Raw genomic sequence first — 26,157 nt, 5'->3', positions numbered from 1 at the left:
TCTGCTGGTTCTGCATCAATGATGATTTGGAGTAAGCATGTGTGAGTTCAGTGCTTCTCAAATGGTTTATCTTCAGGAAGAAAAACATTTTTCCATATCAGGTCGTGAGCCAATTTTTAAATCATTCAAGTTTATTTCACAGAAAAATAGTACAGTAGACTTGTCTAAAATAATATTGACTTTGACTAAAATAATATTGTTTTGTCACCAGAAAAATGGCTACAGCTAAAGCATCTGGTTTTGTTTCCAGAAAAAATATTAACATTTCTGTATTTGTTTTCAGAAAGATGGCTGAAAATATCGGGTTTTGTTGCTCCATTTATATATTTCCATGTGTGTCCTGAGTCCTCCTCCAACTTGTTAGTCGGTTTGCCTTTTGCTAAAATACTCACTAATAGTCACTAGAAAAAAGGCTAAAATAATCTGGTTTTGTTGCCAAAATTTGATTTTTTTCTCCCTAAACTTTTTTTTTTTCATGCACACATGTGACTGCGACTCACTGAAAATGACACACAATCCACTTTTATGTCACGACCCAGCAGTTGGGAACCACTGGTCAACTGTATAACAGTTACTGTAATATTTCCATGTCTGTCCAGAGTGATTGACCACTTTGCAAAAATGAAAACGAGACGTTAGTTTACTTCTCAGAAAATGATTCCCTCAACAGACACACAACAGTTGTTCATTTATTCTACTACTGTGGCTTTATCTTTTTGTGAATATTTTATAGTTTTGTGTATCTGAAATAGGATTAGCCACATTGCCATAAATGGAAATTAAATAATATAAAAGAACCCAGAGATGTAGGGGTGCTTATATTTTGTTTTACTTTTGTAGATGTTACATTTGCAGATGATTACTGCAATATATATTTCAAAAAGATCCATTGCTCTTCCTTTTTGCTTTTACTAGTAGCAGTTTAGAAGTCTGGAGTAAAAAAGTGCACAAGTAGGTCATATGCATTAGTTTATTTCAGGTGGTTTTTCAAAGATCCATACAACATAATCTGATATGATTTCATAGTTTTAAGCACTTTTTATGTATTTTTAATGATAAATAAGTGCTAAAAATGTTTTTGCTTGCGCGCTTTGCACGCTCACATGAATTATTTGTGCCCAAGGTGTGCCCCAGTACAGTCTTAGGTCTAGTAACGCCCCTGCTAGACACACCAATAAGCTTGTTCATAGATGTAAAATAAAACTCCTGATAGGAAGTCGCCATTTGTTATATCTTTATTACATGGGACAATGCACATAATGAACATCCAAAATGTAAACGTGCCAGATTGGAACCAAAGGCTAATTTCCATCTGCCATCCCTGGCAGGCCTCTGGCATATACAACAAGATCCATAAAAAGTTAAGTGAGACAGCATAAGATGTAGAGACATGAGACATAAACACTACAATAAAACACAGTAATGTTAATCATGTAAAACAAATAACCAAATTGCGGAGACATGCTCTGCTTATTTCTACTCCTTTTCGGATATGTTGCAGTATGTAACTGTGATGTTATTTGATGTAAATACACTCCTAATGAAATCACATGTTATTTCTAGTGCTATGTTCAGTTTTTGGTGCTAATGCCAAAACACTGAATGTGATAAGGATACAATAATTAAATATAAAACAAAACAAAAAAAATACAAATTGCAGCACATACACGGGAAGCAGAAAATGGATGAAAATATAGAAAACAAAAGCAGACACACTTAAAATCATTTAGAAAAACCAAACAAAACTTAAGTTAGAAGTTCAATTTAAAGTACCAATGATCACACACTAGGTGTGGTGAGATTATCCTCTGCATTTGACCCATCACCCTCACCCGCTGGGAGGTGAGGGGAGCGGTGAGCAGCAGCGGTGGCTGCGCCCAGGAATCATGTTGGTGATTTAACCCCCAATTCCAACCCTTATTGCTAGGTGTCAAGCAGGGAAGTAATGGGTCCCATTTTTATAGTCTTTGGTATGACTCGGCCGGGGTTTGAACTCATGACCTACCGATCTCAGGGCGGACACTTTAACAACTAGGCCACTGAGAAAGAAACATAACTCAGACTGTTGTCTGATTTCATTTAGCTTTAAAGTAATCAAGTATCCTGATAAATTATTTTTTGTAGAACTTTAGTGTACTTCTGTACAGTTATGCCACAGTAGTCAATTGTTTGATTGTCATACTGTACAGTTTATTTATTGCCTACAAGAAGCTAGGGTCCTTCCCAACTTTTAATAATACATGTATGGGCACTGTATAAAAAAAAAATCTTCTGCGGTCTATAACCTTCCTTTAAAAGGAAATAAAGAAACAAGCGAAGAACAGTCTTGGCGGAAAATCCTCATACAGCGACCCTTGATAACTGCAATGAAGAACCCACTCGGGGGCTTAGGGAGGCCACACTCAACTGACTGCATTCAGGGGCGACCTGTCAAATAGCACAAAGTTTCATGCACACAAACACACACATAGAAAAAAAACAAAATGAAAAAAAATCCACATCCACGTAAGAGTTGCTATTGATTACTTTTAACTCAGGAACTGTGGAACAAAGACATGACTTTTAGAAGAGCTCAAAAACAAGTGTTCACACTTTGTTCACATTGTAATAATGTGTTTGTGACGATGTGGTCTGCATACACAACATTCTACTCATGCATTTTGGGTGTTTTGACTGTATGGCTTGGCTTGTTTGTCCAGAGCGTCTAATGACGAATGACACATAGAGGAGACACGGTTTCCTCCAAAGTCCCGCTTACAGTCCACTATTTTACCGACACAAATACTGTATGACCTAAAAAGATATCTCCAGTCTTCTGTTTCTGCTCTTTGACAGCGATAAAGGGAAAGTGTATACAGGAAACTTGGAAGAAATATTTTCCTCTGAGGGGTAAATCCGTGCAAAGTGTTTATTTCAAGGGTTTTCTCCCATAGATAAGAGATGGCACGAGAAGAAGCTGCCGACATCAGAAAGAGGGATTATGACAAAAGTGCCTCCCAGAGGTAGGTAATTATAAAGACTAGAGGTTTTCAGAAGAAGAGAAAAAAAAGCAAGGCTCATAGCTGGTGGTGTTTGTGGTAGCCTTGAGGATTAAAATGGTATAAATATCAAGAGGGACATGGAGGCAAAGAAGCGGGTAAGCTGAGCCCAGTGATATTTGTACAGAGCGGAATCTACAAATCTACAAATTTCTTATCCCAAGTTGCCTTTATCTATATTTCAAGTACATTTTTGTATGAAGTCTCCCTGGAAGTGCTGAATTCATATCGGTCGTGCAAGGTTGTCTTTATTTTACTTTCTATTTCTCTTTTTTTGGTATACAATTGTTAGAATCAGGCTAACATACCCGTTCTAAACCCATCTTTGAACTTTCCAGTATTACTTTTAAAGGCAACAGATTCGTATAATATAATGTCAAAACACTACATTTCTATTGAAACTTTTTTTGTGTACTGTATGTGTTACGCTCTTTTGCATTGAAGCCAATGCAAGTTATGCGGTCCTCGTGCTGCCATAAATTTTACTGTAGTGTAGAAAAATATGTGCTACACTTAGGAAGGGCAACATCAATTTGATTCTTATTACAAACCCCGTTTCCATATGAGTTAGGAACTTGTGTTAGATGTAAATATAAACCGAATACAATGATTTGCAAATCCTTTTCAACCCATATTCAATTGAATGCACTACAAAGACAAGATATTTGATGTTCAAACTCATAAACTTTTTTTTTGCAAATAATAATTAACTTAGAATTTCATGGCTGCAACACGTGCCAAAGTAGTTGGGAAAGGGCATGTTCACCACTGTGTTACATCACATTTTCTTGTAACAACACTCAATAAACGTTTGGGAACTGAGCAAACTAATTTTTGAAGCTTTGAAAGTGGAATTCTTTACCATTCTTGCTTGATGTACAGCTTTTGTTGTTCAACAGTCTGGGGTCTTGTTGTCATATTTTACGCTTCATAATGCGCCACACATTTTCGATGGAAGACATGTATGGACTGCAGGCGGGCCAGGATAGTACCCACACTCTTTTAATACGAAGCCACGCTGTTGTAACATGTGGCTTGGTGTTGTTTTGCTGAAATAAGCAGGGGCGTCCATGATAACGTTGCTTGGATGACAAAGTATGTTGCTCCAAAACCTGTATGGACCATTCAGCATTAATGGTGCCTTCACAGATGTGTAAGTTACCCATATTTTGGGCACTAATACACACCCATACCATCACAGATGCTGGCTTTTGAACTTTGCGCCTATAACAATCCGGATGGATATTTTCCTCTTTGTTCCGGAGGACACCACGTCCACAGTTTCCAAATATAATTTGAAATGTGGACTCGTCAGACCACAGAACACTTTTCCACTTTGCATCGGTCCATCTTAGATGAGCTTGGGCCCAGCGAAGCTGGTGGCGTTCCTGGGTTTTGTTAACAAATGGTTTTCGCTTTGCATAGTTGGGTTTTAACTTGTACTTACAGATGTAGCGACCAACTGTAGTTACTGACTGTGGTGAAGTGTTCCTGAGCCCATGTGGTGATATCTATTACACACTGATGTCAGTTTTTGATGCAGTACCGCCTGAGGGATCAAAGGTCCATAATATCATCGCTTACGTGCAGTGATTTCTCTAGATTCTCTGAACTTTTTGATGATTTTACGGACCGTAGATGGTAAAATCCCTAAATTCCTTGCAATAGCTCGTTGAGAAATGTTGTTCTAAAACTGTTCGATGATTTGCTTACAAATTGGTGACCCTCGCCCCATCCTTGTTTGTGAATTACTTAGCATTTCATGGAAGCTGCTTTTATACCCAATCATGGCACCCACCTGTTCCCAATTAACCTGCACACCTGTGGGATGTTCCCAATAAGTGTTTGATGAGCATTCTTCAACTTAATCAGTATTCATTGCCACCTTTCCCAACTTCTTTGTCACGTGTTGCTGGCATCAAATTCTAAAGTTAATGATTATTTGCCAAAAAAAAAAAACGTTTATCAGTGTTAACGTCGAATATGTTGTCTTTGTAGCATATTCAACTGAATATGGGTTGAAAAGGATTTGCAAATCATTGTATTCTGTTTATATTTACATCTAACACAATTTCCCAACTCATGTGGAAATGGGGTTTGTAGTTAACTTTTTAACTTTTACGGCCAATATGTTTCAAATGCGTCAACAGATCCTTCTGACAGTGTCAAAACCAAAAAAAGTGAAGTGAAAGGAATCGTCATAAAATGATCAAAAAGTGGAGAAATGCCGACCAACATTGGACACATGTTTGGTTTAGCTCTTACGACCATCATGAAGGATTGAGACAGAAGCGTTATTGAAAATGGGAAAAAGGATTTGCTTCTCTAAAATGGACAGCGTAAGCAGCGTAGTTGTCTCATTATTGAGCGTTGTTCCTCTCAATATGTAGTTCCCTCCTTTTGCAACACCTCAAACATAAAAGCAAGGAGTTGTTGTCTTTATTACCATTTTATTAATTCTATTGTTGTATTTTTATCTTTTTTATGCACAGTGTGAGTAACTTGGATGTTAATTTAGGTATAGGATCCGACTTACACTAAAACTCGACTTATGTCACTTTTGGAGCAATGGAACTCGAACGTAGATTGAGCACATCCAGTAATGCAGAAACATTTTGCAAAACAATATTGTGTTCAATGTGAATTATTATATTTAGCAGTGTGTGATGCAACCACATCATTTCCCCATTTTGAGATGGATAAAATCCATCCCATCCTACCCTGTGCTATCAGCCTTACATTTCCCCACAAATCAAGGCATACTTTATGTTCAAGGTGCAATATGGAACGATAAAGGCAATTTTCTTCCCATGAGTGCGCATGAATCACAACAATAGCGGTGAAGACGCAGCGGTACTCCTTATCTGCGGTTTCTTTTAAGACACCTCAGAAACATGATGATCTGCAAAGATGTGTATGTTTGAAAAAAGTAGCTGCACGATTATCTCTTGGTCTTTCCCCAAGATTAAAATTGTAGAATTTTTGTTGTGTATGCTGGACGTTTCTACCAGAAATGTGCCGACTAGGTAGCCATTATTCCACCATCTCTCCAGCACTATTGTCAGACCTTCATTGGCTATAGAAATAGTATGTAAAATCCTCAAATCCATGTGAAGTGAAGTGAATTATTCTTATATAGCGCTTTTCTCTAGTGACTCAAAGCGCTTTACATAGTGAAACCCAATATCTAAGTTACATTTAAACCAGTGTGGGTGGCACTCAGAGCAGGTGGGTAAAGTGTCTTGCCCAAGGACACAACAGCAGTGACTAGGATGGCGGAAGCGGGAATCGAACCTGCAACCCTCAAGTTGCTGGTACGGCCGCTCTACCAAAATGTCTCGCTCTACGCAGCAGATTACAGTGAACCCCTATTATTCTGGGATGGCATGAGCAGGCACTCTTCCTCCCCATCCACCTTTTCAGCATTCATCCCGATCATTGCTTCCACAACTGCAAGCTGCACAAAATGGTTTCATGTCTCAGCCAAAGTGTAAATCTAAAGAAAACAAACAAAAAAAAGAAATCCCTAAAATTAAATGGTTCTTTTTTCAGCCATCAGCTTAAGGGGCCAGATTCCTCATGGTTAGGGGCCCCGTGAATTTAATGGATGAGGTAGGGTTTGCTCTGAGAGCCGAGCCCATCTGGCCCTGACAGCTGGGCTTACAGCTGCGGGGGCCGGCGAGACCGGGCTGCAGAGACGGATGGATGGATGGCTGTAGGCGTGGGAAGGAAGCAATGGAGACATCAGTAGGGATGAGAGGAATTTTATCACTGCTGGCCAGTGTGCCAGCATATCCTATTTTGCAGTTCATAGAAGAAATTATTGGACTGGTCGACTTGCATTAATCTAGAGCTGTAGTTTGTAAAAACTTTTTTCACCTAGCACCACTTCAGAAAACACTCTGCTTTTTCAAGTACCACCATAGTGATTAACATTAAAATATAGTAGTGTGGTTGGCCTAAGTATCAATCAATCAATCAATCAATTTGTATTTATATAGCCCTTGATAATGTGAGAGTCCAGTCTTTAGGGAGGTCAGAAGGGGGATCCTCCTGTATGTAGACAGGTTGCAGCACTGATACGTCAATGACTGGTACATAGAGGAGTAGTACACCACAGGTCCTAATAATGTGAGAGTCCAGTCCATAGGAAGGCAAGTAGGGGATCCTCTTGTGGTCCACCCTAGGTCCCGACTCGGAACAATAAGCGCCTCCTCCACGGAAACTGATCTATGGCCACTTGATTACCTCTCCACATAGAAAAGGCATTTCTGTTATTTGTGTCTGTAGTACTGATGTCAATAACATTACGTGTATTTCATGTAGTGCGCATTAAATAATTTCAATCACATCTAGGAATTGATATGTTGGGCATTTTGAGATTATTTGCTTGGTGCTGCGATACATTTCATGCTCAATAATTTGCCACCTCAGTAGAACGCATGTTTACCTCTGGCACATTCACTAAAGAAAAAACATTTTGTGAGTTATGTATTATTCTACAAGAAATTAATAGGTATGCCATAATTCTCCAGCCTGGCGCTGGTTCGTTCGAGCTTAACTGACTCCTCATCCGGATTAAAAGGTCCTCTAGTTGCCTGTGTCCAAGCTTGCTCCATTGTCGTTAGTCAAGTGTATCTCAAACAGTAATCTGTGTTTCTAGAAAGAGTGATGTCGCCGTCCGGTTTTGGGTAAAGGCCGTCCCTCCTCAGCAAGCCTGGTTTGCCCCAGAAAGAGGGCCAATTTTCAATGAACATTAGTCCCTGTTCTCTACAGAAACATAGCCAGCCAGGTATTCATTAAAACATGGCAGATGTTTTATTTAGTATATCTGATATTTTGGCTACTGTAACATTACACACAGCTTGAACAATAACACTTTGTTTGGATGTAGAAAAATAACACAATGTTCTTTAATCAAGTTATTCTTTGGCGTACCACTAGATTGAATATGTGTAAAATTTGAGAATTAATGATCCTGAGACCGACAGACCTACAGAACATTAATGTGCATTTTCACTGCAGGCATTTTGCTCTAATTGGTGGACACACATAGTTAACAGGATTAGCCTTAAATAGAAACAAATGTTCACTAAATTGTATGATGCATCCCTTAGCCATTGGAAGAAAGTTGTGTTCATTGAGAGAGCTTGATTGTCATTATGGTCAAAGCATGCAACACAGTGGCTGTGTTTAATGAGAGAATAAAATATATGAAAACAAAAGAAATCTGATACAAATATGTGCACAAATGGAGGGAAATGATGAATACAAACTACTGTAGGCTCAATTGTTATTACCCTGTCTGTCTCTAGTGAATGTCAAAAGTTCAATACAAGTGCAAACAATGGCTACTTTCAGATTTGGTTATGTCAACAACCGCATATGTCAATGTGAGTCAGACGGTTAAAGAGTTTTTAACTTAAACATGTTCCACTATAATATAATAAAATAAACCAAATGATTTGCATGCATTGTTGCATAGAGCAAGACAACACACGCCAGGTACACACGTACACACTTAGATGGATGCTCTGTGAGTGCTTCCTTAATGGATATAAGAAACAGTTGGGGTAATTAAATATTGCAGGGACCATTAACAGCATTTACATAGTTGAGTGAAGCCCACCGTGACATAATTTCATGCGTGATACGGGTCCATTGTTTAGCTTGACTTCCCCTACTTTTAACAGTAGGGGTGCCATCCAAATGTTAACTACTTTAATTTCCGGGCCATTGAATGCACCGAGTTAAAAAGGTGCACCCACCTAAAATTTGGACACATTTAATTGAGTACACATACTGGCAGCACAAGTCACATTCACACATGAAATATTTACACAGGCACTTCAGAAATGTAAGAAGAGACAGTCACTTTAACACTGCTTACAATAGCCTACCGGAGAGGTCATTGAGCGCGGTCTTAGTCCTTCTCCTCGTGTGGTCCGGCCTTTCGGAATTCGTTAGTGGTAGTGGATTTGTATTCTGGTTCCTTTTTCAATGGCTGGGTTGCACGTATTCGATTTTAGGGCTACCTTTGTTGCATATCTTCCTTTCTTTTCCATGACGAGGGTGAGCGCATAACGCGCTAAATGGCTGGATTAATGATTGTGAGTGTGTTGTATGATTTAATGTGAATCATTTCAATTTTGATTTTCTTTGATCTGATGTGACAAGGCACATTTTATTGGTGGTATGTGAAACTTGAGAACCCAGAAAAATCTTTTTTTATCAGCCACAGCATTGTAGACAGCCGGGGTTAAAAGTCTGGACATTACGGTGGATGCCTGATAGAGTCAGTCCCTCTCATTCCAACACAAGCACACAAATCCATGGAATTTGGGCAAAAGTGTGTGAATTGCAGTATAGTTCACAAGTACTGCACTATTTTCTTATTGTCCAAAATTATGATGGCTGCCTCATTGCTAGAATTACTTTTTTTGCGATTTAAAAACTGCACATCCCCCATTCTGGCTTGTATTCTATGATATCCATGTAAATCACACAATATCACAAATGTTCTAATCATAGTCGGGGCGTTTATTTACCCAAACAGCAAAGAAAACCTGGTGTTAATTGGAAACAGGCAATAATTGGAGATAGGCTGTTATTCCCAAAATGTTTGAATTACCGTATTTTGCACCGTTATACTAAACACAACATTTTAGAAAGAAAAAAAATATTGTTCCATATATTAGCTGAACCGGACTATAAGCCGCAGATATATACATTGTGAAATGAGTATTTACACGGAAATATTTTGTAAATGTTTCTTTACATACCCCAGATATTTCCAAACAGTGCCTGTAAAAAGGCCGATCAAACAAAACCAAAGTCATTGTCATTAGCTGAACAGACTCTAACTCATACTTGCCAACCCTCCCGGATTTTCCGGGAGACTCCCGGAATTCAGCGCCTCTCCCGAAAACCTCTCAGGACAAATTTTCTCCCGAAAATCTCCCGAAATTCAGGCGGAGCTGGAGGCCACGCCCCCTCTAGCTCCATGCGGACCTGAGTGAGGACAGCCTGTTTTCACATCCGCTTTACCACAATATAAACAGTGTAGAATGATCGAGGGCGAGTTCTTGGTTTCTTATGTGGGTTTATTGTTAGGCAGTTTCATTAACGTCCTCCCAGCGCGGTAACAACATACAACAACAGCATTCACGTTTTCGTCTACCGTAAAGCAGTTTGTCTGCCGTAAACAGCAATGTTGTGACACTCTTAAACAGGACAATACTGCCATCTACTGTACATACACCACAACACCTCCAGGCAACTTCAACTCTTTACTAATACCCTCCTCCGTTCACATCCCATCTCCCCGGATTGTAAATAACCTAATGTAAATAATCAAATGTATTTGTAATGTATATACTTGTTCGGCGGTCCGTTCCCTGTACGATCAGTGCCAGAGCTTGGTCCGCATTGCCGGCAGTAAGTCGAACACATTTCCAGTGAGGGTTGGACTCCGCCAAGGCTGTCCTTTGTCACCGATTCTGTTCATAACTTTTATGGACAGAATTTCTAGGCGCAGTCAAGGCGTTGAGGGGTTCCGGTTTGGTAACCGCAGGATTAGGTCTCTGCTTTTTGCAGATGATGTGGTCCTGATGGCTTCATCTGACCGGGATCTTCAGCTCTCGCTGGATCGTTTCGCAGCCGAGTGTGAAGCGACCGGAATGAGAATCAGCACCTCCAAGTCCGAGTCCATGGTTCTCGCCCGGAAAAGGGTGGAGTGCCATCTCCGGGTTGGGGAGGAGACCCTGCCCCAAGTGGAGGAGTTCAAGTACCTAGGAGTCTTGTTCACGAGTGAGGGAAGAGTGGATCGTGAGATCGACAGGCGGATCGGTGCGGCGTCTTCAGTAATGCGGACGTTGTACCGGTCCGTTGTGGTGAAGAAGGAGCTGAGCCGGAAGGTAAAGCTCTCAATTTACCGGTCGATCTACGTTCCCATCCTCACCTATGGTCATGAGCTTTGGGTCATGACCGAAAGGATAAGATCACAGGTACAAGCGGCCGAAATGAGTTTCCTCCGCCGTGTGGCGGGGCTCTCCCTTAGAGATAGGGTGAGAAGCTCTGCCATCCGGGAGGAACTCAAAGTAAAGCCGCTGCTCCTTCACATCGAGAGGAGCCAGATGAGGTGGTTCGGGCATCTGGTCAGGATGCCACCCGAACGCCTCCCTAGGGAGGTGTTTAGGGCACGTCCAACCGGTAGGAGGCCACGGGGAAGACCCAGGACACGTTGGGAAGACTATGTCTCCCGGCTGGCCTGGGAACGCCTCGGGATCCCCCGGGAAGAGCTAGACGAAGTGGCTGGGGAGAGGGAAGTCTGGGTTTCCCTGCTTAGGCTGTTGCCCCCGCGACCCGACCTCGGATAAGCGGAAGATGATGGATGGATGATGGATGGATACTTGTTCTTATGCTAACTGAACTCACTATGTTCTCTGCTCGCTGTACATATCCTACTAAGTAAGACCTACACTGTTTCAATGTCCATTTCTCTGTTGATGCAATTGTTGATGACTGAAGTACTGATATCAACCAAAGCTCCTCATCCCACCCCCCGGATTGTAAATAATGTAAATAATTCAATGTATATACTATGATGATTAACTTGTGTGTTGAATGTATTATGCTGATAGCATATATTTGTACCATGAATTGATTAACGTGGACCCCGACTTAAACAAGTTGAAAAACTTATTCGGATGTTACCATTTAGTGGTCAATTGTACGGAATATGTACTGTACTGTGCATCCATCCATCCATCCATTTTCTACCGCTTATTCCCTTTTGGGGTCGCGGGGGGCGCTGGCGCCTATCTCAGCTACGGTCGGGCGGAAGGCGGGGTACACCCAAGACAAGTCGCCACCTCATCGCAGGGCCTGTACTGTGCAATCTACTAATGAAAGTTTTAATCAATCAATCATGCATATGTGACAATAACATCTACGACTTTTAGAGAGTGCAGTGCACAACTGCGCACACAACACCTGTAATTCTACTCCTCCCCTCTTAACCACGCCCCCCGTCCCACCCCCGATTAGATAAAAATGAGAATCAAACACTGGAGTCTGTTTTCAAGTGCTATAATTGACACAAGAGGCTAACACCAGGGGGCTTTTTTGGAAGGAAAGCGGCACAGACAGGATACAGGAGTTAAAAATGTATGACTTTTCAGCTTGTCCCACTTTCTTGACCTTGATGAAAAGACCCGACACCCTTCTTTTGTCTTTGGTCACCATTATTGGCAGTCTTTGTGGTTCAGTAAAAAAATATGTGTACAATGGAAAGATGGCTTCCTCAGGATCATAGCGGTGACGCAAGGTTCAGATCTTACTGTATGTTTGTCCTAGTTTCCCTTCTTCAACACGAGAGTGGTTTCTCCTGGTGGACTTAACTCCAGTCTCTCCGGTCTCAAATGCAAGACTTCTGGCCTTTGGGTGATGGTTGTTGCATCATGTGTCAGCATCACTTGTGTGCATTCGTGTGTGTTGTGTTGCTTGTTTTTCTTTGCAGCAGCAGGTGCTCGACTTTCTAATAATGAGGTCCCAATCCACTCAATCCCCTGAACGCAACATATATAGACTGAGTGACAGGTTAGTAATACAAGAAAAGCACAGGGAATATATATTGTCTTATGTTGCTGTTGGATTGGTCAACTGTTGCAAATATATCCATATGAACATTTGTTGATGACATTTTTTCTGCTCAATTACTTTATATTATTTATTTTATGTTTGCTCTTCCGTCTCAAACCGCTCTTTGTAATCCACCTTGACAACCCACACCATTCTATGTGCTGCGTGCGTGCTGCTTTGATATCTTCTTAAGCGCAACCACTTATGTCCCTCATGATTTAGAAAACAAAATATGGCGGCAGAAAGTTCAAGTACAAGTCATGGAATACAGCCAAAAGCTTTAAAAATGCCAACTGACAAAAGAATGGTCTGCACCATGTGTACTTTGTACTTCACTGGCTACTCACGAAAACGTCAACACCTTAAAAGGGACGGTGCAGGATTTGGTGAAAATATGCCCACACAAACGTCAAAAAAGACAACGTCAGTACATTTAATTAACAAAACGTCAACCTAGTCTATAGGCTACTGTTTATTATTTGAGAAGTACAATGATTGATGTTAAATATAGCTTACTTAAGACTTTGCCAGTAATGAGTTTAACCATGCCATACATAAAAGTGATAGCAAGTTTGAGATGGACAAACATGTTTTTTACTTGTAAAACATACACAAATTATGTCTGTAACATATGAATGACAAATTCATTTCAGAGAGCTTAATTTATTTGCCATGTATTTTGTGGGGAAAAAATTATCTTTCTGTGTGGAGTTTGCATGTTCTCCCCGTGAATGCGTGGGTTCCCTCCGGGTACTCCGGCTTCCTCCCACCTCCAAAGACATGCACCTGGGGATAGGTTGATTGGCAGCACTAAATTGGCCCTAGTGTGTGAATGTGAGTATGAATGTTGTCTGTCTATCTGTGTTGGCCCAGTGACTTGTCCAGGGTGTACCCTGCCTTCCGCCCGATTGTAGCTGAGATAGGCGCCAGCGCCCCCCGCGACCCCAAAAGGGAATAAGCGGTAGAAAATGGATAAATGGAAAATGATTTGGTATTTATTTGGTTATATTTACGTTATGTATATAGGAATTTAGGATCAGTTTTGTTGACCACGTATGTTTGACACTACCCTATTTTTCGACTACACGGCGAACTTAAAATCCCTTAATTTTCTCAAAAATCAACAGTGCAGTGCGCCTTATAACCCGGTGCGCCTATTGTACAGAATAATTCTGGCCGTGCGATATATACGATATATCTCAGGTTTGTCTCTGTGCGATATAGAAAATGAGTATATCGTAATATTCGAGTATACGTTCTCACGCAGTTGCTTTTAGCTGCGGTCATTACACTTCAGGCTCTTCTCACTCTTTCCTGTCTCTCCTCATAGACCAGCAGGCGCAACAACTTTCACACGTCACATACTGTCACGTCCAATTTTCCCTCCATTATTTTATTTGTGTGAGCAAACGCCAAAACTCCTTGAGCATTCAGTGGCGCACATGTGAGCGACGGCAGACGTGCACACTGTTATGCGCTTATCTTTTTATTCGATTTTGTGCGCGGCCTAGATTTGCCGTGTGCAGAGGACGTGTGAGCAGTGTGCAATTGCACAGGCCTGTACCTTAGAGGGAACGTTGGTCACGTCATACGTCACATACATATACGCCCTCGCCCAGCAGAAAGGTAGCAGACTGGGCTACGTTAGCTGCTATTGTAGCCGTACGAGTGGTAATACAAGAGAAAGAAGTTGCAGATCTGGTAACAAATGAAGGAAGACTTAATTCCCAATAAAAACAGCAGTGGGTCCATCGTCTGGCGGTGGTCCGGCTTCAAGTGGTAATATGTCAAATAGACAACCGTAATTTGTCAAGTGTGGGGCAAAAGCGTTGGTATAAAAAGTAGCATTACTGCTAATATGTATGTAATGTTGTTCTAAAACTGTTCGACAATTTGCTTACAAATTGGTGACCCTCGCCCCATCCTTGTTTGTGAATGACTTAGCATTTCACGGAAGCTGTTTTTATACCCAATCATGGCACCCACCTGTTCCCAATTAGCCTGCACACCTGTGGGATGTTCCAAATAAGTGTTTGATGAGCATTTCTCAACTTTATCAGTATTTATTGCCATCTTTCCATAATTCTTTGTCACGTGTTGCTGGCATCAAATTCCAAAGTAAATGATTATTTGCCAAAAAAAAAAGGTTTATCAGTTTGAACATCAAATATGTCTTTGTAGCATATTCAACTGAATATGGGTTGAAAATGATTTGCAAATCATTGTATTCTGTTTATATTTACATCTAACAAAATTTCCCAACTCATATTGAAACAGGGTTTGTACTTGTCTCTGCATTCTGGGGTCACGATAACAGCTGCCATGCAAGACCGAGAAACAGATGTCTTTTTGTCATGAGGCGGGGACTGAACCTTTTTCTATGTTTTGGTCTCAAAATGGCGAAACCAATTGCTGTCCTTATACACAGCAAACTGCTCTACGTAGACTTATAAACTTAGATTTATAGAAATAACTTAGATTTGTATCGCGCTTTTCTAAACACTCAAAGCGCTCACACACCACTTCATCTCTGATGTCATTTAATAAACCCTGAGCATCCCAACACTTGTTAAAAACTCTGCATTCAGCATTGATGTTTCTGTTTTATGCATGAGTGGATATCGTTTGGAGGAAACTTGCAAACTGAGCACAGCTAAATGAGCTAAGTGGTGTATGGAAAATATAGCTTCAAAACAAAACATTTTTTAATCCACACATTAAAATAATTGATTTGAATTATATCATCCAATTTTGATTAACCTTACATTATGTGGGCCAAGAATAGGCAAAGGGCCGGATGCTCTCTCAAAGTCGTACTTTATCCATGCAGGTCTTTTTGGTGTGTGTTGTAGTGTGTGCGCGTGTGTGTGCATTTTTAAGATAGTGTAATCTGACTTGAGTGTTGGTGCATGACGAGGACACGCGTTGCAGTCACCCTTGGGTGTTACTTCATGTTCTCCTTGACAGCTTGCCTCTCCCATGGGAGTTTTTCACCAGTTGTGTGTATGTTTGTGCGTGTGTGTAATAATTCATAATTCTAGAGTCTATCCCCTCTGTCATGGCAGATGACATTTCCTGGCTTTTTTCTTTTCGGGGGCAAATTTTTTCCTGTGTTGCTCCCCTTCGCTGAGTCTCAGCTTAGATCTCTATCAGCAATGATTCATCTGATACACAATCTTACTCCATCTCTGCTCTGCTTGCCTCCAACATACACACACACACACACACACACACACACACACACACACACACACACACACATACAGCACTCCCGCTAGCTCCACAAGCAGTCCCAAATCTAATCATTTATACATCCATACTCGACACTGTGTGCATCTTCGTTATATTGTTTCGCCCGGACTCCATTTTTTTCATTTTGTTTTCTTTAGATGTGTTTTAGTACTGTGTGCTTGCGCTCTCAAATAAGTGCACATGCAGTGTATAATTAAAATCCAGTCAACTAAACTTATAAAAAATTGCCACATACAGTAATAGATTTCCCTCTCCTAAAACAGCATTATATATATATATATATATATATATATATATATATATATATATATATATATATATATATATATATATGTATATATATATATATATATATATATATATATATAAAATATATATATATATACATACATATATATATATATACATACACTTATACACACACACACACACACACACATATATATATATATATGTGTGTGTGTGTATGTATATATATATATATGTATGTATATATGCATATATATATATATATATATGCATATATATATATGTATGTATGTATGCATATATCCATCCATCCATTTTCTACCGCTTATTCCCTTTTGGGGTCGCGGGGGGCGCTGGCGCCTATATATGCATATATATATATATATATATATATATATATATATATATGTATGTATATATGCATATATATATATAATGTATTAGGGCTGTAAATCTTTAGGTGTCCCACGATTTGATTCAATATCGATTCTTGGGGTCACGATTCGATTCAAAATCTTTTTTTTTTTTCAATTCAACACAAGTCTCAATTCAACAACGGTTTTTTTCCGATTTAGAAGGATTCTCTGTTCATTCAATACATAGGATTTCAGCAGGATCTACCCCAGTCTGCTGACATGCAAGAAGAGTAGTAGATTTTTGTGAAAAGCTTTTATAATTGTAAAGGAGAATGTTTTATCAACTGATTGCAATAATGTCAATGTGTTTTAACTATTAAACAAACCAAAAATATGACCAAAAATATTTTTTTTATTTTTTTATTTTTATAAATGTCTAATGATAATTTCAATGAAGGAATTTTTAATCAATGCTATGCTGAAATTATAACTAATATTGATACTGTGCGTTGTGTGGGAATACTTTGTGCGATTCATAATCGATTCTCTTTTTTTTTTAATCAATTTGTTTTATTTTTAATTTTTAATTTTTATTTTTGTTGTTGTTTTTTAATCAATCCAACAAACCAATACACAGCAATACCATAACAATGCAATCCAATTCCAAAACCAAGCTTGACCCAGCAACACTCAGAACTGCAATAAACAGAGCAATTGAGAGGACACACAAACACGACACAGAACAAACCAAAAGTAGTGAAACAAAAATGAATATTATCAACAAACGTTACAATATTAATTATAATTTCAGCACAGCAGTGATTAAAAATCCCTCATTGACATTATCATTAGACATTTATAAAAAAACAAAAAAAACAATAGTGTAACTGTGGCTTACACTTGCATCGCATCTCATAAGCTTGACAACACACTGTGTCCAATGTTTTCACAAAGATAAAATAAGTCATATTTTTGGTTTATTTAATAGTTAAAACAAATTGACATTATTGCAATCAGTTGATAAAACATTGTCCTTTACAATTATAAAAGCTTTTAAAAAAAAATATACTACTCTGCTTGCATGTCAGCAGACTGGGGTAGATCCTGCTGAAATCAAATGTATTGAATTAATACAGAATCGTTTTGAATCGTAAAAATATCGTTTTTGAATCGAGAATCGTGTTGAATCGAAAAAAATCGATAAATTATCGAATCACAACCCCAAGAATCAATATTGAATCGAATCGTTGGACACCCAAAGATTTGCAGCCCTAATATATATATATATATATATATATGTATATATATATATATATATATATATATATATATATATATATATATATATATATATATATATATATATATATATATATATTTACATATATCAGAGGTGTGGACTCGAGTCACATGAATTTGATGACTTCAGACTCGACTTGACAAAGTGTAAAGAGACTTGCAACTCGACTTAGACTTTAACATCAATGACTTGTGACTTCACTAGGATTTGAACCTTTTGACTTGACAATACTTGAAAAGATTAAAAAGTTATTCAGGAGTGCGCCGTATCTTTCATTGTGTACGTGTGTGTCTGTTAGTGTCCCTGCTGTCGGTACAACATCCAATCAAATTAGATCCACGTTGTTTTCGTCTGACAGCATTCATCCAATCTAATTGCAGGACAACCAACGTGTCATACAACGTGCCAGTGAGAAAAAATTATACAGAAGATAGTTTCGTCTGGTTATAAAAACTATGACTTGGTCAACAAAAAAAAAATTGCAGTTTGCAAAACATGCGGTTCGAAGATTACAGACGGAGCCGCAATAACTTTCAACTCCGTTCGACATTTGGAGTTGCACAAAGAACAGTAAGTTTTGAATGTAACCTAAAGTTTATTGGCTAAGTAACGTAACTTTTATTTGCTGTGTAGTTAAATCAGTGAGGCTGTAAACTCACTGCTAACGTTATAACGTTATTGCCAACACGGCAATTGTTTCGTCCACTACAGCTTTACTATTTTCACACTTGTTAAGTGATTTTTTTTAAGCAGGGTTCCATGACATACCTATTCATAACGTTACATTAGTTAGTGTATCACACACAATAATGTAACGTTAGACGGCGGTCAGCAGCACCGCGTATTTTAGCCACCTTCAAAAAGACAAACATAGTAAAATAAAGGTCAGTTAAAATGTACACTATATTAAGAATATGTGTACATATTGGCCCTGACATATAAAAAGTACTGTAACGACCTGGTCGCATGGTATGCGGATTTTTTCTCCTAGGAATGCAGACGAGCCTCGGACACAGTGTGAAGGTAGGAAATGATTTATTTAGGCAATCATTCAGGTGGGAAACAAACAAAAGCGTGGTCATAGCACGAAAGGCAAAAGCTAAGGGGGCTAGCAAAAAAAAATTAGCTTAGCATGGAAGCTAGCATAAACAAAAGGCCTAGCGTGGAAGCTAGCAGGTAGCGAGCATGAAACAGAAGTTCTCACTTGTCCAAAAACAAACTAGGAAGCCAAACTGACTGACTGGAGAAGGCAGGCTTAAATAATGACAGTAATTACAAAACAGGTGCACGTCCAGAACAAGCGGCAGGTGAAAACAATGAGTAACTATGGAAACCAACTGAGAGGTGCACAGACAAGAACCGAAACCAAAACCAACAGAAAACACAAAAAGAGTCAAAAATGTAATCATAATAGGATCCGGGCAGCGGATCATAACAAGTACATGTGAACGCACTCATAAACACACATGCGGTATGAGATGATATCAATGAAATAAGGTAAGAACAGGATAGAAACTACTGTGAAACTAGTTAATATGTAATATGCCATAGAAATACAATGTTAACACTTTTGTACAAATAAGCACTTGTTTTTCAAAGGTGTTTATTTTGTAAAGGAATGAGTTAAATTATTAAAATGACTGGTTAATAGTGCTATTATAAAGTCCAATGTCAGCACTATTTTTTTATTTCCCCTGCAATTTCAAATGCACTTGTTTTAATAAATAAATACAGTGTTTTAAAAGCATACACAATCTGTGTAAATATATTAGTCTGTGGTTAAAAGGACTTGAAAGGAATCAAAACTCAAAATGCAGGACTTGGGACTTGACTTGAGACTTTCCATTCTTTACTTTGGACTTGACTTAGGACTTGCCTGAAATCGATTAAAAAAAAAAAAAAAATGAATCCAACAAACCAATACACAGCAATACCATAACAATGCAATCCAATTTGAAAGCCAAACCTGACCCAGCAACACTCAGAACTGCAATAAACAGAGCAATTGAGGAGACACAAACACAGCACAGAACAAACCAAAAGTAGTGAAACAAAAATGAATCTTTTTTTCATGTGTGTTTGTGTGTGCAGTGACCCTCACACACTGCTGCACTTCCCATCTTCTGTTACCTTCCAATTTTTTTTCACTCGATCTCCTCCCTGCCTGCCTTCCTCTCTCTTTTACCTCTAACACAGCTCTAACCAAACACACAGACACACGCACACACACTCCGCTCAGCCTCACAGTCATCGGTTGTGTTTTCAAAGGCTCCGATTACGTCCACCTCGCTCCCTCACTCTTACCTTTCTCACCCCGTTTGGTGCTGAGGATCCACCCTGCAAATCATTCGTCAAGGGGGGACGTGCCTGAGCTGATCAGAGGAGGGGGAAATTGAAGGGGAGAGAGAGAGAGAGAAAGAAGAGACCAAGTGCGCGGGCTGAAGGAAGGATGATCTCGCTGCTGCAGCTTTTGATTCGATTAGCATGAATTTCACAGCAAATGCAGCAGTTGCGGCAGCCCTCCTCGGAGCTCCAGCAGGAGGACCAGCAATGTCCCCTCGTCTGGAGGGCTGACGCAGCACAAGGGTGCAAACAAGAGGAATTACACCCTCAGCAAGTGGATGGACGGAGCTTCTGTCACAAGTCTCAGGATTGTTGCTCTGTACGACTCCTTTCGTGATGCTTTAATCTGCTTGTTTTGTGCTGCCGGAGAGCGTTCCATTACTAATATTGATTAATTTATCCTCTGGCAAAGAAAGACTGCATGCGGTGGAAGCCGACCATCTTGTCCTGCTTTTGTTGAATTTGTGTATCCGTCTATTGCCGAGCTTCCTTTGGATGTCTAGGTCGTTGTCTTTTCACCTCCGCCGTCGCAGTCCAGTGTATTCTGTCACCATCCAACTCTTTTTACGTTCACCTGTAAACAAAAAAAGTTCCAAAAGGATGGCAGGAGTGTTTCTCCTCATCATGGAGGCTTGAGTCGTGGGGCGGAAGAAACCCACCAAATCCCCCGAGCAAACGCCTGCAAATAATTAACCACATATATATCTTGGGAAGGAGATAGAATGGAGTTAAATCATTGCTAAGAAAATGTGGGATTCCGTTTGAAATTTCACCAGAAGGAGACTTGCTTTGGTTCTCCAGGATACAACATTTGGATATCATTACAAGACTGTCGCAGGATTTGGAGGATTTTTCTCTTCAAGGGGGATTTTTTTTTTTTCTTTTCACATAATTTTTGTTGGATTTTTTTAAATTACCCTGGCTGTCCATCAGTATTTTATTTTTATTCCTCTCCCTGCCTTGGCTTCAGAGCAGGGAATGAAGGGCCCCGGATTCCTTTGAGATGTGCTTTCCCAGTTTGTGTCGTCAACAAGGGAGTGGCCGCCTCTTCCTCTCAGGCCCCGCCCTCATGGAGCAGGAGATGGAAGTGGAGGTGGACGGAGGACTCTTGGTGGTGGCCAAGCCTGCGGCGGCTTTGCCAGTAGTCTGGGCCAGTCCGGCCTTCCTGCTGCGGTTGGTGCTCTCACTGGCCCTGCTGGTGCTCCCGTGCCCAGCCGTGGCCGCAAGAGTCTCCTCCTCCCTCAGCACCACCCACCACGTTCATCACTTCCACAACAAGCATGGCACTGTGCCCATTGCCATCAACCGGATGCCCTTTCTGACACGTGGGGGCCATGGTAAGACCATCCCTTTAGTAGGCATGACCAGTGTGGGGGACCTGCATGTGGACGTTGAACTGATTTATTGGATTGGGTGGAGTTCATTTTCATCAGAGGGTTGATGTATGGCAGCAATAAGTTGTAAGTTGAGTACATAAGGCAAAGCAATTGGTTTAGCCATCTATTGATCTGTGTCATCTGGCAATGGCCCCCAACTCACTGCCTCAGTCCCCAATAGGCCACCATCTTGATTCATGTCTCTCTACTGGTGCATGACACTTGTAGGAAATGGTTCAGGTTCACTTTCGCTATCCGTCATCCAACATTAAAACAGCCATATTAGGTCCGGTGATGAATAAAGCGGTGATACCTTACCAGGAATGGGTCTATTGCCACTTTGAAGCCTACATTAAGTGTAAAATGAAGTCTTATATTTCTGTTGTATAAGTATTACACCTGTCCTATTTTCTACAATTATGTTGAGGCGATTGGCAAAGATATTTACCAAGCGGGACGTTTCTAAAGAGTAAACACTGCTAACAACAACAGCAGCTAATCTTGGCGCCATCACCTCCACAATCAAGCCGACCAACTTTTGGCAGAAACAACTTTTTGATGGACGTCATATTCAACTTCTCATCAACAACACATCTCTACATTGGTGAGCTTTTGACATAAGTGATACCAAAAGACGAAATGCGAGACAGACATGGACTTGATGTGACTCGGCTTAAAGCTTAACTAGATCCACTCGACATCCATTGCACTGGTCGCCCGGGGGGAGTCCCCACATTTGCAATCCCCTCCAAGGTTTCTCATTGCTTCTCATTGGGTTGAGTTTTTTCTTGACCTGATGTGGGATCTGAGCCGATGATGTTGTTGTGGCCTGTGCAGCTCTTTGAGACACTTGTAATTTAGGGTTATAGATATCAACTTTGATTGATTGATTGATTGGTTGGTTGATTGATTGATTGATTGAAAGCAGTTATTAGCAGCTTTATGGGCAGTGCTACATGGAGATGAACCATGCTGATGCATTACCTTGTTGAGCTTTTGAAGTGAACGATGTAGAATGACAACACATAACCCAAAGTGGTCTTAGCTGCAAAAGTCAAATTGTCTGACCTTTGGCAGAACAACATGTGTTTCAGCACCTGTAAATCCAGTTCTAAGTTTGAGGAATTACCCAGGATGTGACAAAGTGTTTCCACGTAGTGGTTGTTTTGCAGTGGCCGGTTGACGGCCAAAGAAGTGATGCTTTGAGGATCCCCTATGCCTATGAAAATATTTGATTTGTTATTATTAATTCTACTTGGGGGAAATGCGTTTACCATGGTCAGGCCTTGTGTACCAATTAGACATGGTACACGAGGGACGCCTAAAAAATTAAAAATTAAAAAATGTTTTGGTTTTTCAGACGATAACTATGTTTCGGAGAGTTTTTTGTGTTTACCTCGTCCAGAGTTATGAAAAAAACGGATCTATTCATTGGGTTAGCACATTCAGAAGATTGAGAGTTTGACTCTTTGCTTGGCATCTCTGTGTGGAGTTTGAATCATTGAGATTTAAGCTAAGGTTTAGTGAATGTGAATGATTGGTTATCTATTTGTTCCCTATGATTAACTGGTGACGAGTTCACTTCTTGTCCGAAGCCAGCTCGGATAGGCTGCAGCTCAATTCTGACTCTTATAAAGACAAGCATTATAGAAAGAGGATTATTTTTTTTTTCAAGTTATGGACCTGGCTTTCCCCCAAAAAAACAATGCACATGACCGCAAATGCTATTATAAATTACCATCTTTTTGCAATCGACATCTCAACTGTTTCCTCTCTCACTACATATAATCAGTCTCAATCAATTTGGCATCAGGGAAGGTGTGAGGAGCATCAGCAGACCTTTTGAGGTCAATTGGCTGCAGTGAGCCTCCAGTGGCGTCATCAGTTTCTTACTGCAGCATCGGATTTATGGTTATCATATTCCGCTCCATTCCCACAGCCTAGTACATCGCAGTGGGACTGTGCACATTAATGAGAGGCCAATGTGAGTGTTGTTTTTTTTTGTACTGGCATTATCGGTACTACGTCAGCAACATCACCTACCATTTTCATGCTGATGAGAGGATGTGAAGACAAACTCAATTCCATTTTCCATTTTCTTATAACTGATACCGTTATTCTACCAAGCATTATAAAAAGATGAGGCACAGGGGTCCTCTTCCTATTTCTGTTTCATTATTATTTCCCTGCATTCTCCTTTGCCTTGCTTTTATAATTGGATTGCCCCTCTCACATTTTGTCTCTTAGCTATTTGAATGGACGTAATTAACATGTTCCCTCCCGCCAGACCTACCATAGGAGAAATTAAATGCTTGGCCCTGTGTTGTTCCAACATGTAAAGTGAGGTTTGATTGGTGAGGCACACCTAGATTGTGTTCACACTTGTAGGGTACTCTAATCAGGACCAACAATATTAATTGGTGCAGGTTTGTTTCATGTTCAATATGACAAAACTGCCAGGGCTTGTTCTGTACGTCTCTCTGTTTGAGTCGGAACGTTATGGGCGGATTTTGATTAAACTTTCAAGAAATGGGCTATGGAACATATGATTCCATTTTGGCAGTGATCAGGATCATTCGTACTCCCTTATCTTAAATGTACAGAATGAGGCTGAACTTCTTTGTGTGTGTAAATTCCAGCATCCCTGCCTCCACCCACAAAGACCAAAAGTGTGGTTGACTGAAAAGAGGGTTCACTCTGTTTAATCAATTGCGCTATAGAACAATTTCGCCTAAGTGCTGGGACTGATAAATATAGATTACCCTGTTGCAGCTTGTTTGGAAGCATCATATGAATAAAACAAACACGCTTGTACTTGGAAACATTTTTAATATTCAATTTCAATTGCCTGTCTGTCAGTCGGTTCGTTGGCAACATAACTCAAAACGTTATTGGCAGATTTGAATTAAACTTCCTGTAAATGATAGAAATGTAATGAACACATTCGTACATTTAGGGAGTGATCCAGTTCGCTGTTTAGATTCTGCCACTCTGAATTTGTCCGATTCCACCTTATTGGTCCAAAAATCTTTGTTCATCTGTCAATGCAGTCATTCAGATTATCCTGTTCACACTTGACCAAACGGGCCACATAAACACATCTACAAAAACATCAAAATCGATATACTTTGATACCACGATCATCAATGTAAACCTTATACTACATGCAAGGATTATTTATTCTGGATACGTCTTGTAATTCAGTGGTTCTCAAATGGAGGTACGCCTACCCCTGGGGGTACTTGAAGGTATGCCAAGGGGTACGTGAGATTTTTCAAAAATATTCTAAAAATATCAACAATTCAAGAATCCTTTATAAATATATTTACTGAATAATACTTCAACAAAATATGAATGTAAGTTCATAAACTGTGAAAAGAAATGCAACAATGCAATATTCAGTGTGGACATGTTCCATAAATATTGATGTTTTGGCCGACGTGTCCAGGGTGTATGCCGCCTTCCGCCCGATTATAGCCGAGATAGCCACCAGCGCCCCCCGCGACCCCGAAGGGAATAAGCGGTGGTAAATGGATGGATGGATTTCTTTTTTTTGTGAAGAAATGTTTATAATTAAGTTCATGAATCCAGATGGATCTCTATTACAATCCCCAAAGAGGGCACTTTAAGTTGATGATTACTTCTATGTGTAGAAATATTTAATTATAAATGAATCACTTGTTTATTTTTCAACAAGTTTTCAGTTCTTTTTATATCTTTCTTTCCAAATAGTTCAAGAAAGACCACTACAAATGAGCAATATTTTGCACTGTTATACAATTTAATAAATCAGAAACTGATGACATAGTGCTGTATTTTACTTCTTTATCTCTTTTGTTCAACCAAAAATGCTTTGCTCTGATCAGAGGGTACTTGAATTAAAAACATGTTCACAGGGGGTACATCACTGAAAAAAGGTTGAGAACCACTGTAATTTAACCATGTTAAATCACCAAGAGCATCCAGTCCCACTTTTCAGCTCTTTAATGTGCATCATTATTTGTGATGAAGCTGATAAAGTTTTTATTTTATTTTTTTTTTTACTGTAAATTTGATACAATGAACAGTCACTGCTGGAGTTTTAGAAGAAAAACTCCCACATTGCTTGCTGATTACAGCTAATTGAAGAGTGTTGACCACTGACATGTGGCATTTGTGTAAGTCGTGCTCAGTGATTAGTGGCCCACTCTCTACTTGACGCTCACATTTATATCCTTAGGCCATGCATTTGTGTCTAAATCATGTAATGCTGTGATGCTAATGAACAATAAGGCCCTTAAAAATAGAGCTATTACTTGGTATTAGTGCTAGGATTGGGCATTGTTTGAAAGTCAACTATTCCAGTTCCAGTTCCTATTCCTTGTTTCGATTAGGTTCCTATTAATTTGAGGCAGCGTCATCATAAAAGTTTGTATGGTTTGAATGAGGGTTCTATTGATAATTCTTATTGGATGAACTGTCCCCTTTATTATTTCAACAAAAATGTGCCTTTAAATATAAACCAACTATAAATATTTAAATTACAGACTGGTCTAATTGATGAAAGTAGCTCAAACTAAAATCAGAAAGTGTGCCGAATAACATTCTGTCATTTATTTATA

General features: G+C 39.7%; 1 protein-coding gene across 9 annotated transcripts in view; it reads left to right on the top strand.

Annotated features, from left to right (window-relative positions):
- LOC133560314 (neurexin-2-like) overlaps positions 1–26,157 on the top strand; it is a 1,077,892-nt gene that overhangs the window by 745,321 nt on the left and 306,414 nt on the right. Inside the window, exon 1 of one of the 9 annotated variants that reach the window (XM_061912742.1) lies at positions 19,389–21,517. The exons of 7 other annotated variants lie outside the window; for them this stretch is intronic. In XM_061912742.1, coding sequence (XP_061768726.1) covers positions 21,184–21,517 — 334 coding nt within the window. In that variant the 5' untranslated portion in view covers positions 19,389–21,183. Of the gene's footprint in view, positions 1–19,388; positions 21,518–26,157 lie in introns of those variants that run through there. One more of the 9 variants, XM_061912741.1, reaches the window with a different exon arrangement.

Source organism: Nerophis ophidion, linkage group LG10 (genome assembly GCF_033978795.1).
Source record: "Nerophis ophidion isolate RoL-2023_Sa linkage group LG10, RoL_Noph_v1.0, whole genome shotgun sequence".
In the NCBI taxonomy this organism is placed as follows: Eukaryota; Metazoa; Chordata; class Actinopteri; order Syngnathiformes; family Syngnathidae; genus Nerophis; species Nerophis ophidion.
This window is presented reverse-complemented; position numbering and strand designations above follow the sequence as displayed.